The sequence below is a fragment of the Rhinolophus sinicus genome, linkage group LG15 (assembly GCF_036562045.2).
Source record: "Rhinolophus sinicus isolate RSC01 linkage group LG15, ASM3656204v1, whole genome shotgun sequence".
NCBI lineage: Eukaryota > Metazoa > Chordata > Mammalia > Chiroptera > Rhinolophidae > Rhinolophus > Rhinolophus sinicus.
In genome coordinates this window covers 23660547-23675807 of record NC_133764.1, presented here as the reverse complement: position 1 = coordinate 23675807, position 15261 = coordinate 23660547, and the positions used below count along the sequence as shown (strand labels likewise).

Below are 15261 nucleotides of genomic sequence, written 5' to 3'. Positions count from 1 at the left end.
CAATTCTCTACATTTGTGAAAATTTCTATCAGTAAAATTTGAAAATTTAGATTAAATGAACAAATTCCTGGAATTGAGGTTCCATATAAAAGATGATTATTCTAAGGGACAGTAAGTAAGGAAGAAAGTGAGGCTTTGAGGGGCTGATTGAAGGTTTCTAATGAGTCAAAGAATTGTGAGAGTAGTGATAGTTGAGTAGGTAAGTAATCCAAAAAAATAGGAAATGATTGAGCAAAGTAGGATATTTGGAACTGAGATTTTTAGAGATGGGAACGTCATTTCATGGTGTCCTTACCTTCAGCAGCCATATAATAGCCACTACCAAATAACCAGGTCTAGAATATAACTATTGGCGGGGGTAGATCATATGCTATAGAGGAAGTTATTGTTGGAAGAGAGAAGGCCTAGGTGTTGTTGGATAGTTACATTGATGTTGAAGCCACTAAGAGTAATAACACTAGAAGTTATGAAGAGGAAAACAGTGAACTGGGTGCTAGAATCCTTAGTGAATAAAGAAGAGATGCACCTACCAAGGACGACTTGCAGATGGTATAATTCAATAGCACATGATACAAAGAAACCAGGATTTTTGTAGAAAGAGAAGGAAGGAAAAACAATCTAGAAGTGGCAAAGAGGAGTCAGGAGGGGAGACTCATATCACCTCCAGGTTCTGGGATGTATGAAAAGAAACAGTCAGCACTTGAGGCTGTAGGGGAAGCAGAGTCCTCAGGAAAGCCAGGCTTCAGTTAGAGCAAAAAGGTAAAGAAAATATTCAGAACAGAGGTGCTGCACAGTTCTCTGCCAGAGCGCTACCAGGTCGTTTTGTCCCTTTATCTTTCTTTTGATTCTTCATTTACCACTGATCTAATTGGGACATAATACTGGACAGCATTGGCTGTCAGTAATCATTCACTCGACTGAGTTCTGCAGAAAAAGGGCAAGTCTTGTGACAGATACCGTACACACTTTTGCCCTTACCCAGTCCTTATCATGGTTTCCTTATCTTCAGCAGCCGTGAAGATAAGCCACTATCAATTGCCAAATGAGGAATGAAGTATACTGCTCTTATGTTATATACCTTGCATTGTTTCTTATTGGAGCAAGGATGAATAATTTTTTTTTCAAGATGGAGAACTCACAAGGTTACCTAGCAGTTAAAAGACATTACTCTAAAAATGTTTTGTAGCTTACGGCTTTGAGTAGTTAAGGCAAAGGAAAAGAAAGGGATACCTAGCATATACAACATCAGGGATGCTGATTAAAAACAACTTCTAAATACAGTTTAGTCAACTCCTCTAAAAACCTTTCAGCTTTCTGTGGTGTGTCAATGTGCTTGTCATGGAAAGGTCTAATTATTTTAGTTTAATGTGAATTAAATCTTCTAATAGAATTATGGCTGAAGGATAATTGGTGTTTGGTTTCATGATTAGCTTATCGTATAAAATTTGCGTGGACCACATGGACGCTGTTAGAGACATCTGGCACTCTAGTATGTCTACCCTTCTAGATGCAGGGATGCAGCATGGGAGTTCTGAGTGTGACTGGTCCAGGGCTGCAGCTGATGGGTTAGCATAAGCAGCATAGAGCTGTCAGCGTGAGCACACTGTTGTGACAGATGCCCCTTCCTAGGGTTACTTCATGAGAAGATGAAAAGGAGTTGAGACCTCAAATCACAAATGTTTCTTACACTCTTTGATTTCTGTTCTGTTTCAGTGATGACAGTATGGGTTATCAATATCCATTCACTCTACGAGTTGTGCAGAAAGATGGGAACTCCTGTGCTTGGTGCCCATGGTATAGGTAAAGTGACCTTCTGCAAAAGAAAAATTTTAGTAGAATTGCAGCTCCAGATTATTATACTTTATTATTAATCTTTTTCATAAGATTTCCAGGTCTTAGACATCATAGTGAATAATGAGACGCTATCTTGGAAATTGTTCTTTCATGTCTTCCTTGTGAGGTCAATAGCTAAGTTTTACTTGAATCATAGCTGGTTTTGTAAACTCTACAATCTCATCAAATTCATAGTTTATGATCAACATTTATTATTCTATACCTTCTGCTTCTTAATTATAAATCAGTTTAGCAATTCTGAGCCCAGTAGAACATAGTCTACCTACTAGACCTTGTAGGAAATCTGTTTTGGTTTTTAGAAGAGTTATTTTGGAGATTGGGCATTACTACTTAAGCTTGGAAAATGCCTGAGTACTGAAGTCAGCCTTCAGAGAACTGTAATAGACTTAGCAAACTGAGTTTAAAATAGGCGTTGGAACCGTGGCTTTGTTGTGGTCCCTTCCCTACCCCACAAATGTTTATGTACATTTATTTAACGTGCCATTTTACAAATGAAGAAATAGGCATTGCTATACCAGATAAATTGTCCTCAGAGCATTAAATAACTGAATTTAGATTTTTTTCAAGATATGTTATCTCAAATACCCAATTCCCATATTATTTATTTGCCATATAGCTCACATACAGAGGATTCCAGAAAAATGTATACATGTTTTAAGAAAGGAAAAAACTGTTTTAAAATTATGCTGATGGTAGCCACTTTGAGCACCTCTTGCAGTTGCAGAAGTCAAACGAGACTTGTATTCATCTTTTGTCATCGATATATATTGAGTATTACAATTTTAATAGTTTTTTTCCTTTCTTAAAATGTGTATACATTTTGGGGGCATCCTCTGTATTTATGTGAATTAACAAATGGTTATCAAGTGCTTTGAAAAACCAGACTTGAGAAGTGATAAGCATGATTCCTGAAATACTAATAATTATTAATACATATTCGTGCATTTATCAGTCTGAAGTTAGAATTAGAAGCCCATGATAAATTGTGAAGCCCAAGAAGGAATGTAGAGAAGTAGAAAGGGAGAAATATTTCTAATAAAATTTCCTTCCTAATTATTCATTCCTCATGTATTTCCCCCTTTAGATTTTGCAGAGGCTGTAAAATTGATTGTGGGGATGACAGAGCTTCCATCGGAAATGCCTATATTGCTGTGGATTGGGACCCCACAGCACTTCACCTCCGCTATCAGACATCACAGGAAAGGGTAAGTACTCAGGGCCACCGTAAGATGGTGGTTTTTATATGGAAAATTTTCCCCAGTTTAACTGTATCATGCCTTTGATGTTGTAGACAATTTAAATACAAGCAGGAAAACATTCATTGCATTCCTTATGGCACTTACTTAGGCTGACTTGATGACATGGATGTGTCAGTTTTCCCTCTTCTAGAGATAATTGTATTGGGACATTGAATTTTAAAAATACTACTAATAAGTAAATCTTGTGACAAAACTCTTAGGTGTAATTAAGAAGTTATATTCTCTGGCCATGACATACCAATCAGTAAGTATCCCACTGCCTGTTTATTAATTACTACTGAAGCTGCGGCATTTGGTAAGCACAGTAACTGAGCTCAGGGGCTATAGTTGCTACCTTTAATGGGCATAGCGAGTAGAAGATTAGCAAAAGGATTGAATGTTTCAAGACTGGGCACCTAAGGGGACATCTCACTGGCTAGTCTTCACACTTGGCCTTCCTCCACTGCCACTCTCTGGGCAGAGCAATTTTTAAATTTTGAAAATGTTACTTCAAAAAGAATACTAACTTCACACCTGAAAATGTTTGCCAAATGCTGTTTGAAGGGTAGATTGACTAGATAGCTTGTGAGTAGAAATAAGAAGAATCTGATGGACAAGTAAAAGCAATAGAATCAAAGGGGTTTTTGAGTCCCGTGAAGAATTGTAGTGGCTTTTGCATTTGTGTAGCTCTTGGTGGAAACTCCCTTCACTGTTTCTTAGAGTGTTCTCATTAGATAAGTCAGCAATGATAATTGACTTCTTGTCTGTTTGTGCTGTTGAGGAGTGGGGAAACCACCAAATTCAGATCTAGTTCGCTATTTGGATTCCTAAAAGTGCCCCCACACACCCCGAGGTTCCTGGTAGCGCTCACTAGCGAAGGATGAGTGTAATTTGTGGATACTTGCCAAATGAAAGCTCTTTGGCTAGCGGAAGCTAGAGAGAAGTTGATCTAGCAGGTCATGCTCACTGTAGCAAGGTAATTCAGTAACCTCAACCATGCTTTATTTGAAGAAGGAAAGTTTGAGCAATTAATGAAACATTCCTAAATCTTTGCACAAATTCTGACAGGACATTATTGTGACAAGACACTTCTGTCAAAAACAAAAAATCATTTGGCTCTGTAAATCTTTCCCTTTTAACAAGCCCAGTGCGTAATCTGAAAAGCTCTGGAGGACATCGTGCTTCTAGGAAGAAAGGTCTATGTGACCTGTTAAGTCTCACCCCACTTCTACTTTCAGTGATGCTATTAGGACATCATGGAAATCAAGTCGCAATTAAGGTATCCTGCCTTGCTGGGGAGTGAGGCCACATGACTAATTTCTTCCTGTTTACTTTCTCTTCCTACATGTGGTTTCTGCATGTGCTTGGAGAATCACGTAGACAAAATTGAGATTGAAAATTGAGATTATTGCTCATATATATATATATATATATATATTTTATTCCAGTGATTTCCTTTCTAGAAATTTGTCTGAGGGAAATACTCTGTAATTTGCTGGGGAAAAAAACTTCATCATAGCATTTTTTTAGAATAGTAAAAAATTAGAAACGACTTGTATTTGTCCCATGTTAGAGGAATGGTTAAATAAAGCATGGTCTAGTAATTGGATAAAATATTATACAGTCACTGAAAATGATGATTTAGGAGTTTTTATTAACAGATATGGCAAGATACTTATGATAGCGTGTTGTTTCTTTTTTCTTAAGGCAAGATAAAAAATTGCATATACTGAAAATTCTCTTCAATAAAAGAAAATACTATTTAGGAAAAGGACAGAAGAAAATCTGCCAATATTTTGATACCGTTTGCCTTTATGTTAAGAATATTAAAGGTTCCCTGCCTTTTTACATTTTCCTCTGCTTTCCAAAATTTCTATGTGAATGTTTTATTTGGTAAGCAAGGAAAAAAAAAAGAGAGGCAGTTGTTCTTGTTCTTTCAATTTTTCCCGTTTGGACCTTTCATTCCTCAATAGAAAATTAAACTAGGTAACTTATTAGAACTTCCTTTTTGTAATAGTCTTATAATGTATGAAAGCTGTTACTTCATTCCTTATCTTTTGTGTTAAGGATGAGCTTTCAAGCAGTTTAGAAAAAAGAAAGAGAGTGCCAATAAACAATTCAGACTATTTGAATAATAGTAGAGGATCTGGGAACGACTCCCAAGAGGTCAATGGAATCTTTGTCACTTAGGAAAATTATTGTGTAAGTCCTCAAATATGTTTTTCCATCAGCCTTCCTCCCTGTCCTCATGTAGCTCTATGGCCTGTGCATTCCATAGAAAATATAGACAGTAAAAATCAACATTCCTTATCAGCTTACTGTAATTTGCATCCTTGGTAGAGGTAATAGAGGTAATGTTTAACTAGCTGTGAGAGAAGAGGCACTACTGTATTTGATACACGTCTTTTCCTGTTCTGATTGCAACAACCATGATACAGCATTTTGTTTTGTTTTTTAATTTTTTTGAAGCATGTTGGTTCTTCCCTTTGAAGCCAATCTCTAAAAATGATGACAGTATCAGAAAGGAAGTCAGTGACGCAAGGTCAAGCCAGATCTCCGTTTCTGAAAGAGAATTTTCCTCTATGTTCCCCTTTTTAAATGAGTTATTTCTAAATGAATGGTGATACAATGCTAAAACCTTTCATTGTATGAGCAACCTTAACCTTGATAGTTTATAGAAGTATTTGACAGCCTGTGACTCTGCCATCCTCTCGTGTAGGGAAAATGTTCCCCGAAAGCCTGTTCTAAACTGAACGTTGTGAGATGTGTTAGTTGGTAATATAGGCAGCCCAGTATTCCCATTGTAAAGGGAAACAGGACGGAAATTGCCTCAGACGAGGAGAACCAATTCACCTTTGGAAGGGATGAGTAATAACGGGGGCGATGGACGTGTATGTGACCTTTGCCAGAAAGAGGCATTCATTGTTGGACTTGTAGTCTGGGCTCCACCCTGGGATGAAAAGATCCTTGTGTGAAGTCGCTGATAGTCCTGACAGTCATGCCTCCTCACACACCATGGCTCTTGATTGCTTATTAAGTGACAGCCAAGAATCCAAGAGGGAAACATTCTTCCTTTTCTGTTGCATTGTAGGCCTCTCCTCCTGATCCACACCTCCAACACACATTAACCTTATACACCCACCCCCCTTTGCTCTCTCTCCTTTCTTATACTTACCTTCTTCTTGATTAGCATGCTGGTTAACAGGACCACAGAGGTTTAGGTAGGTATTAGGGGCCTTCTCTACAAAATCAAGCTCCTTTGAGCCTGCTGTTTCTTTCATTGAAGGCTCAGGTAAAAAGGCCCCATCAGGCAGGAGCCAGATAATGATACACGTGGTATTCTGATAACTGTGTTATATGGTGTCAATATGCAAATAAGTTGTATCCCATAGGTTTTAATGCTCTGGTGTGTTGTCTTCTCATGGTGAGCTTTTCTGTACCTTTCTTACTTAATTCATATCTAGCATATGTGTTCCAGTGACATTATTTCTCCTCGCCTCTGTAAAGCCTGCAGCATACTAATAATGTTCTGTCTTTCTGGTTGAAAAATAAATGACCTAATAACAACATCTATGGCTTGAGGGCCAGCTCACATGTAAGCTGTTTCATGATTTCAGAATTTCAAAATAAATAGTCAATTCCTTGTTGTTTTTGTTTTTGTCATTTTGAAGCATTTAGAAATGTTTTAGGAAGAGCTATGGTCATATAAATAGAAATTTGATCTAGGATGTTATTAATGTGATATTTGTAAATAAACGTACAGACGCTGTATTTGCTCAAAGACTCTGGTTTGGGTTGTATTTTCTTTTTTTTCATGTAGAATAAAAAGAGGGTGGTGAGTCACCTAGAGGATGAGGTATAGCCAGATGACCATTTTAAACTCCCTCCCTGCCTGCCTCCCTCCCACACCTTCCCCCATTCTTCCCGTTCCCTCCTCCACTTGCAGGTTGTAGATGAGCACGAGAGTGTGGAACAGAGTCGGCGAGCTCAAGCTGAGCCCATCAACCTGGACAGCTGTCTCCGCGCTTTCACCAGTGAGGAGGAGCTAGGGGAAAACGAGATGTACTACTGCTCCAAGTGTAAGACCCACTGTTTGGCTACCAAGAAGCTGGATCTCTGGAGGCTGCCACCCATCCTGGTATGTGACATCCTACCTCTGAGAGGGCCAAAGTCTGGCTTTAAGGAAACGAGCCATGAACAAATAGGAGTGTTTGTTATTTTTGAGAATAAAATCTTCCCTGTAGCTGAGCTTAAAACACATTTGCTGTGCAAGGGTTTTTATGTTGCACACAGAGATTACTTGTTCTATAGATATTTGCTAGTTCCTATTCCAAAAGAACATAGAGCCTACAAGGAGAGAGAAGTCATACAGACCAGTAACTGCAGTTCAGTGCAGTATGTGAGAAGTGTCACAAGTGGTACAACCTGGTGAATTTGAACTTCAGAAGAAAAGCACTTTTGGCTCTCAGGAGAGAGGAAGCTTTAGACTACCCTTAGTGGGCTACAGAAGAGCAACAGAGCCTGGAGCCTCCATTTCCACTGTGCTTGGTCACATGGCCACGGCACACTGCTGAGTTAAGTGTGCGCACAAGCACACAACTGCACTGGGGCTTTGATGGTCTTTCAGATTTGATGTACTCCTGCCTTCTCTCTTCATGGATTAGGAGACACTCCTGTTGCTTGTCAAGAGAGTTTGAAATGACAAATCTTACTATTCATTTAAGAAAGCTTTTTCGGGAACCTCTTGTGCATGTGGGGTCTGTGACTCTCATATATGCGGGGTTCCCATACATAGGAGAACGTAACTCCCATGCCTTCCAGTGCTTTCACAAAACCTCAGATGCATGGCTTTCTGGCCAAGCTTCTGCGATTTCATATTGTTGGAGTGATCATTGTAACCCTAGGGGTACAGCTTTCTAAAAAGTTGCTGTGGCTGAACCAAAAGAGAAAGTATATGCAGGTTTCTACAGAAATTATGATTCATAATCTTATGAAAGACTTTGAGGAGATGAGGAAGGCTGGTATCTTTCAAAGCACAAAGTGATTTCGAAATGTAAAGAATTTCTTTGAATTGAGTTCCATGGCAGTTTATCACTATGTTCCTGAACGGTGAAACATGAATATTTGGGCTAAGAAATACTTTCTCTTCATAAATAAACAATAAACAAATACTGTGGACAGTAAAAAAGAGGGAAAGAAAGCTTTTTTCTTAAGAGTGGAAGTATCATAACAAGTATAACTGTAAGGCACTGGTATATTTTAACCAGACTTTGTATGTATTTCTTTATTTGTGTCCTTTTCCTACTGCCCTGTAAGACTGTGAATGTAGGTTTCTCTTCTCTTAGACCAGGACAAGTTCCCAGGGAAGATACACAAGAAATTAATAACATTGGTTAGCTAGCTCAAGGGATAAGAACTGAGGGAAAGGAAGAAGAGGGCAGGCTTGGGGACAAGCAGGTAGGAAGAGGGAAAGTTGTTTGTTTGTTTACTTGAGGTATAATTAACACTGAATTAAATGCAATGATTTTAGATATCTAGTTTGATGTGTTTTGACAATTATATATATATTCTTATAACCATCACATAAGACATATCTTAAAGGCATTTATAAAAATTATGATTTGAGCTCTTTAAAGAATAATGATGAGTAAATGTTATGTTGGGAGCCTGGTGGGCTTCTATTAGATCCACACAGCAGCCTGCCCCTTAGGAAGGGATTCTCTTTATAGAAACAGTAAATTGTTAAGCATTTAGAGTAGAGGTAGCCAGCAAAGATCTGTGCCTGCACTAGAGAGCATAACAACACGGTATAAGAGTAGAGGAATTCATTGCTCTGCAAAGAAGAAGAGAAGCCAAAAAGAAGGGAGATTCTTAGGCTCTTCAGGACTCCCTGGTAGTGAAACTCCCGGGTGGCCACCAGAGGAGATGGTAAGAAAGGAGAGACCCCCCTATCAGAGATTCAATAAGGTCCATCTATAAAAAACTCCTCCATTTTTCTTCAAAACATTCAGTATAGTCTCCTGAGTGCATTTGTGAATGAGTCTTCTATGCTACTGGACATAGGTAGAGGTCAGCGTGGATCACACACCCAGAAAGCAGAGGAGTACATATAAATAGGCTCCTAGGATGTTGAAGAAATTTGGAAAGAGTGTTGGACATACACAGGCTATGAAGTTAGAGAGATTACCATGTGAGCCACACAGCTAAAGGGCAGTGACCCTACTGATAACTACGTTACATTATAAAATATATTCTTTTTGAAAAGAGGATGTTAGTTATTCTTGAACATTCACATGTATTAGATTTGGGTTTTTTTAATGTATATTTTATATCTTCAGAACTTTTTAACCCAAGTTTTTGTTACCTTTTCTCCTGCAGATTATTCATCTTAAACGATTTCAACTTGTAAATGGCCGATGGATAAAATCACAGAAAATTGTTAAATTTCCTCGTGAAAGTTTTGACCCGAGTGCTTTTTTAGTACCAAGAGATCCAGCTCTCTGCCGGCGGAAACCACTCACACCCCAGGGGGATGAGCTGTCTGAGCCCAGGGTTCCGGCAGGCGAGGTGAAGAAAGTGGATGCCCAGAACTCGGCGGGGGAAGAGGATGTGCTCCTGAGCAAGAGCCCGTCCTCACTCAGCACAAACGTCATCAATAGCCCTAAAGGTAAAAAGGCCGGGGCACCTCGTGGAGCCCAGACATCACCCTGAGGGGCGATTTCTTGAGACCCTGTAGGCTGCATGGTTTCCTCTGCCTTCCACTCTAGAGCAAAGGCAGAGTGAGATGGAAGGAACCTATCTGGAATCAGACCTATCTAGATTTGAGAGCTGTGTGACTTTTAGAAAGACACACAGCCTCCCTAGAGCTATTTTTGCATTTGTAAACTGGAGATAATACCAAGTTCACAGAGTGGGAGGATTTCATAGGTCAGAAGTGAAACACTTTACATGCTTCCTGACATGCGGTAGACATGAATGGTAGCTGTCATCCTTGTCCCCTTACTGCAAAGGTTCTCCAAGTGTGGTTTCGGAACCCCTAGAGCCCCTGAGACTCTTTTAGAGGTGTCCTGGAGGATCAGAACTATTTTCATAAAAATACTAAGACAGTTTATGCCTTTTCACGCTCATTCTGTCACAATTGTACAGTGAAGTCAGAGCCAGCTTGACGTGATCGTCAGTAAAATATATGCTTGTGTATTGTGTTTTTTTAGATTCCTCAGTTTTAATTTCTAATATGGTAAATATTGATCAATATCACCCACATAAACAAAAGTTCTAGAGGTCCTCAACAATTTGTAAGGATATATAAGAAAGTGGGCAGGGGAGCTGGGACCAAAAAATTGAAGATTTGTGAGAGGTAGAGATAGCAGAGTTCCCGTCTGTGCTGAGCAACAATAAGTACTAAATAATTGATCATATTTTTAATATTTTTAATAATTTTATGAAGGACAAGAATATGTATTTGTAAAACTCCTTAGTCTAATAGTATCGTTTTAAACCGAATCTGACCTAAATCTGCTATTTTCTAAGTTCCCACATGGTAATTTACATTTTCTGAACATTGCTGCCTGTAAGGGCTTGACACTGAGGAAGACTACAATGTAACTGATTGGCTACAGTACAGGAACTAAAGAGTAACCAGTCAGGATTTCCGGTCTTTACCTTTATGTGTACACGTGAGGTTGGCTTCAAACTTAGCATTTGGAGACCGTTTAACTTGCGGCATTTGGATTTATGAATCTTTCCTTCGCCCTTTGACAGGTTCACCGTCTTCATCAAGAAAATGTGAAAGCAGTTGTCCCTCCAGCAAAAACAGCAGCCCCAACAGTAGCCCACGGACTTTAGGGAGGAGCAAAGGGAGGCTCCGGCTACCCCAGATCAGCAGCAAAAATAAACTGTCAAGCAGTAAGGAGAACTTGGATATTGGCAAAGAGAATGGCACTGGGCAAGTGTGTGAGCTAGCTGATGCCTTGAGCCGAGGGCACAGACTGGGTGGCAGCCAACCTGAGCTGGTCACCCCTCAGGACCACGAAGTAGCTTTGGCCAATGGCTTTCTTTATGAACATGAGGCATGTGGCAATGGCTACAGCAATGGTCAGCTTGAAAACCATAGTGAAGAAGACAGCACCGATGACCAAAGAGAAGATATTCATGTTAAGCCTATTTATAATCTATATGCAATTTCGGTAAGTGGTTTGTTGTGTGGTTTTCACAGTGATCAGCATTTTTCAGTGGTTTGTTCATTCATCTTCATTCATTCATTCGTCATTTTTTCAGGGCCAGCTTGGTGACAGCCAAAGTTAGCAGTAGGTATCTTGGCCTTCTGGATAGACTCCAGGATGCTCACCGAGTACTGCAGGGGATAGTCATGTCATCATTAGAACTGGAGTCACAGGTTCAAGTCATTCACAACTGGGTGTTTCTAAGGCATTTGCGCTTTCTAAAAAATAATTACAACTATAAAATGGATTTGGAACTTTTGAATTTTGCTTTTTGTTTTGTTTTGGGAAAAGTTTAGATGGTTCTAAAACATTCTTTCTTAACCACATAAGTGATGAGTATTGTCCTGATCAGATCCTAGTACTGCGCCCCAGCCAGAGTACTGTTAACTACTAACCTACCTCAACTTTCTTCTGTCTTACAGTGCCATTCAGGAATTCTGGGCGGGGGCCATTACGTCACTTATGCCAAAAACCCAAACAGCAAGTGGTACTGTTACAATGACAGCAGCTGTAAGGTAAATGTCCCCAATCTTTGAATTAAAGAACAAAAATGGTCAAAAGATCTGGGGGACATTTGTTGAAATAAGGGGCTTTCTCCTAAACGGGAATAGGTATTTTAGAATCAGTACAGAGATGCCTTCAATATTCAAGGGAGAAAAATTATGTGTAGACTAGGGAATGAAAACATGAGTAGTAAGCGGGGGGAAGTATCAGTTAATGAGAAGAACTTCTTGTCTTTTGAACTATCGTAATTTAATGGGGATTGTTTTAGTCATTCTTTTGATTTGTCTGTGGTCAGATTATTTTCCCTACAACAAACACTGAAGATAATGGGGCTTATTTTAGGGGCAGGTATGAGACAGCCAAAATATTAAGCCGAGTGGAAGCAAACAGGTTTAGTGATTAAAGAGGATTGGTCCTCCCTTCCCTGGCAAGGATTAAGAGCCAGCAGAGGGATAGCTTTTTTATTAAATGCTGTTCTTGTCCCTTCAGGAACTTCACCCTGATGAAATTGACACCGACTCTGCCTACATTCTTTTCTATGAGCAGCAGGGGATAGACTATGCACAATTTCTGCCAAAGATTGATGGCAAAAAGATGGCAGACACAAGCAGCATGGACGAAGACTTTGAGTCCGATTACAAAAAGTACTGTGTGTTACAGTAGAGCTACCACTCTGGTTGCTAGACAGGCTGGTGGTGAGGGAGAGGACTCCCTCCCTGTAGCTGACATTTGGCAAAAGCGGCGCTGAAAGGCAAGCTCCGTGTACTTATGTTATCCCGTGACCCTGAAGCACAAAATAAAAATCCGAATGAAAATAGCAGTTAACATAACAGTAGTAATAATTTTGTTTGGCAGTCTCACACAGGCTCTCTGGTAGAGAATTTTTCAGGCAGAGCCCACCATTAGCCTGTAAACAAAAGGGTTTGGCACCAGCCACCTGGGACCAAATAAGAACTAAATTGTGCTTGTCCAGATATGAACAAATGTGTAGTGAGTATAGAGTTTACCAATAATCTTAACAAAATACTAAGAATTTCCTTGACGTCAAAATAAAACAAAACAAAAAAATTGTAGTGTTGTCTGGGGACGACATGATATGCTACCTCCTTTTTCCTGAAGTTTAATTCCATTATCTTGACAAGATAGAGAAAGCAAGATCATGAAGACGTGCAAAGGATTCCGATGGCATGGACACAGACTTTTCAATTTGTTTTTTAAACCATTTTCCCACTCTTTCTATGTCTTTCTTACTTTTTGTTTTTGTTGTTTGTGTTTGAGACACAACCAGTCATGGCGGGAGAGCCATAAATAGTGGCCAGTCTATTAGAGAGGGGGAATTTCTTAAGACTGTGTGCCTTCTACCGAGGGCCTTGGTTGGGGCACCCTATCGAGGGGCAAAAAAGCATGCTGGGCAATCCAGCTAAGATGGTCCTCCAGATGGAGGCATCTTCCTTTGGAGGATACTTCAAGTATCCTCAAAAATGTATTCCACCTCCCACTGCTGAGTGTGGTAGGGTAGTTGCCAATATTTGCACCATCTTCACATGCACATGTTGCACAGAGAGCTTCTGAGAGGGAAAGTGGCATCAAAGTTAGATGGTGTTTCATAGTTAGTGGTTATTTTTCCTTTGTTTCTTTGTTTTGCACTTTAAAAAAAGAAGAGAATACAGACAAATGAACTTTTCAAAACTTGCTCATATTTGATGGCTGTAAGGGCTATAAGTTAACTTAAATGGGGTATTCCCCCCCCCATTATATTAAATTTAAAAACAGACTATACCCCAAACATTAATAGTGTGTATTTTTAATGAAATTGGCAGTTTTAGAAGTAAATTTTTGTTTTGTTTTGTTTGCATGTCCATTTATTTTATTTTTATTTTATTTTTTATTTTGGTGTTTGTCTTTTTTTGTTTTTTAATTTCACAGTAGTGGTCATCAAAAGTTATGTTTCTTTGCTCACTTTATTTTTTCCTCCAATAATTCAAGACTGGAACAAAAATATAAATGTTATTTATTACAGGCAGCATTTTTTTTCTTGTGTTTTTTGAATATATATGCAAAGTAAATACTTCAGGTTTTTTTTTCAGTCTTTTTTTATTCATTTTGACCCTGGAAGTTGATTCTCATTAATTATCAGATTTCGTTATCCTCCCTTCCTCACAGATAGTAGGCACCAGTGTAACTGAGTGTTCGTGTTTTGGTATCTGAGGTCAGTTACTACGGTCCAGTTCTTCTCAGAGCATTTGGAAAGGTTGCCTTAAAGGCTGCCTACATTGAAAACCTATTCAGAAGAAGACGGTAATTACAAGTAGGAAGGAGTGGCCTAAATGGTATCATGTGATGAAGTCAGACAAAATGAAGACTCTCTAGTGTCATGATTTTCAGTATATATAAAAATATGTCCATTCCTACCTGGACAAGTCCCATGAAAAAGTGGAAGATTTTAAGTAATTTCCGTACAGATGTTTTATTTAAGCAGGTAGCACAATCTACTAATGTTGTTTGATCTGTGTTTGTTATATTGGTTGTAATTAATTTTTTTAATTCATGACTAGCAGAAAATTTATTAAATTAACTATTAACTACATTCACCTTGTAAATTACTGTATAAAACTTGTTGACAATGCACTGACTTTAGAAAGATGTTAATGTACATAAATAGAGTGTAAATAAAATAGTGTTGATGTACTGAAATACAAACTGTATAAAAGAGTATTGGTAATTGTATATGGAGTGTACCTGTTTATCTGTAACTATTATCCAAACAAATTAAATACTGTGGATGCATCTATGTGCTATTTTTCCTCTATACACATAAACACAAAAAAGAGTCAAATTCTTCAGCCTTTCTCTCTGTGACACTGTTTTAATTCTCCTACTTGTATTAAACCTACCTGACTTACAGAGTAGACGCTCCATCTCTGAGAGAGTGGAAACTGTTGAAAGCAAGACAAGATACCTGCCCTGACCAGGTGAATTAATTTAAACTTGGCTCAGATCCTTGTTAGGAAATTATTTGAAAGGCATTGAAGGGAGTGGGGAAGAAGGGTAGAGAGCAGGTGGTGAGCTGAGACTTGATGAAGGAGGTCTTACAACAGTTTTCATGCAGATTAGGAGATAAGGGGAAGAAGAGGAAGACCTTGTTTGTATAATGCCTTGAGATGATCTTGGGTTTCTAGGGGATGTCCCTGGTTGTCTCTGGAGAGGCCACCAAAGGCAGTTGGCAGCACTGAGAAGAGTCAAAGATTTAGAACTGTGGGTCCTTCACCCTTAGCGCCTGTTTGTTTACATTTAAAGGGAGAATACCTACCTCTCGGGCTTGTATTAAGTAAATAAAATATATAAATGCCTGGCACGGTGTGGGGACACCTAGGAGAGCAGTTTCCAGGCTCTCGGCCTCACGTGGAAAGGTGCTGGCTCGGTTATTAGATGGCCATCAGCTG

At 39.0% G+C, this 15261-nt stretch overlaps 1 protein-coding gene across 2 annotated transcripts in view; it reads left to right on the top strand.

Annotated features, from left to right (window-relative positions):
- USP32 (ubiquitin specific peptidase 32) overlaps nt 1–14605 on the top strand; it is a 168439-nt gene extending 153834 nt beyond the window's left edge. For both annotated transcript variants that reach the window (XM_019732553.2, XM_019732552.2), the window contains exons 28-34: nt 1714–1800; nt 2939–3059; nt 7039–7230; nt 9471–9759; nt 10854–11278; nt 11737–11829; nt 12308–14605. In XM_019732553.2, the coding sequence (XP_019588112.2) occupies nt 1714–1800; nt 2939–3059; nt 7039–7230; nt 9471–9759; nt 10854–11278; nt 11737–11829; nt 12308–12481 (1381 nt within the window). In that variant the 3' untranslated portion in view covers nt 12482–14605. The remainder of the gene's footprint in view (nt 1–1713; nt 1801–2938; nt 3060–7038; nt 7231–9470; nt 9760–10853; nt 11279–11736; nt 11830–12307) is intronic.
- Nucleotides 14606–15261: the final 656 nt, after the last annotated feature.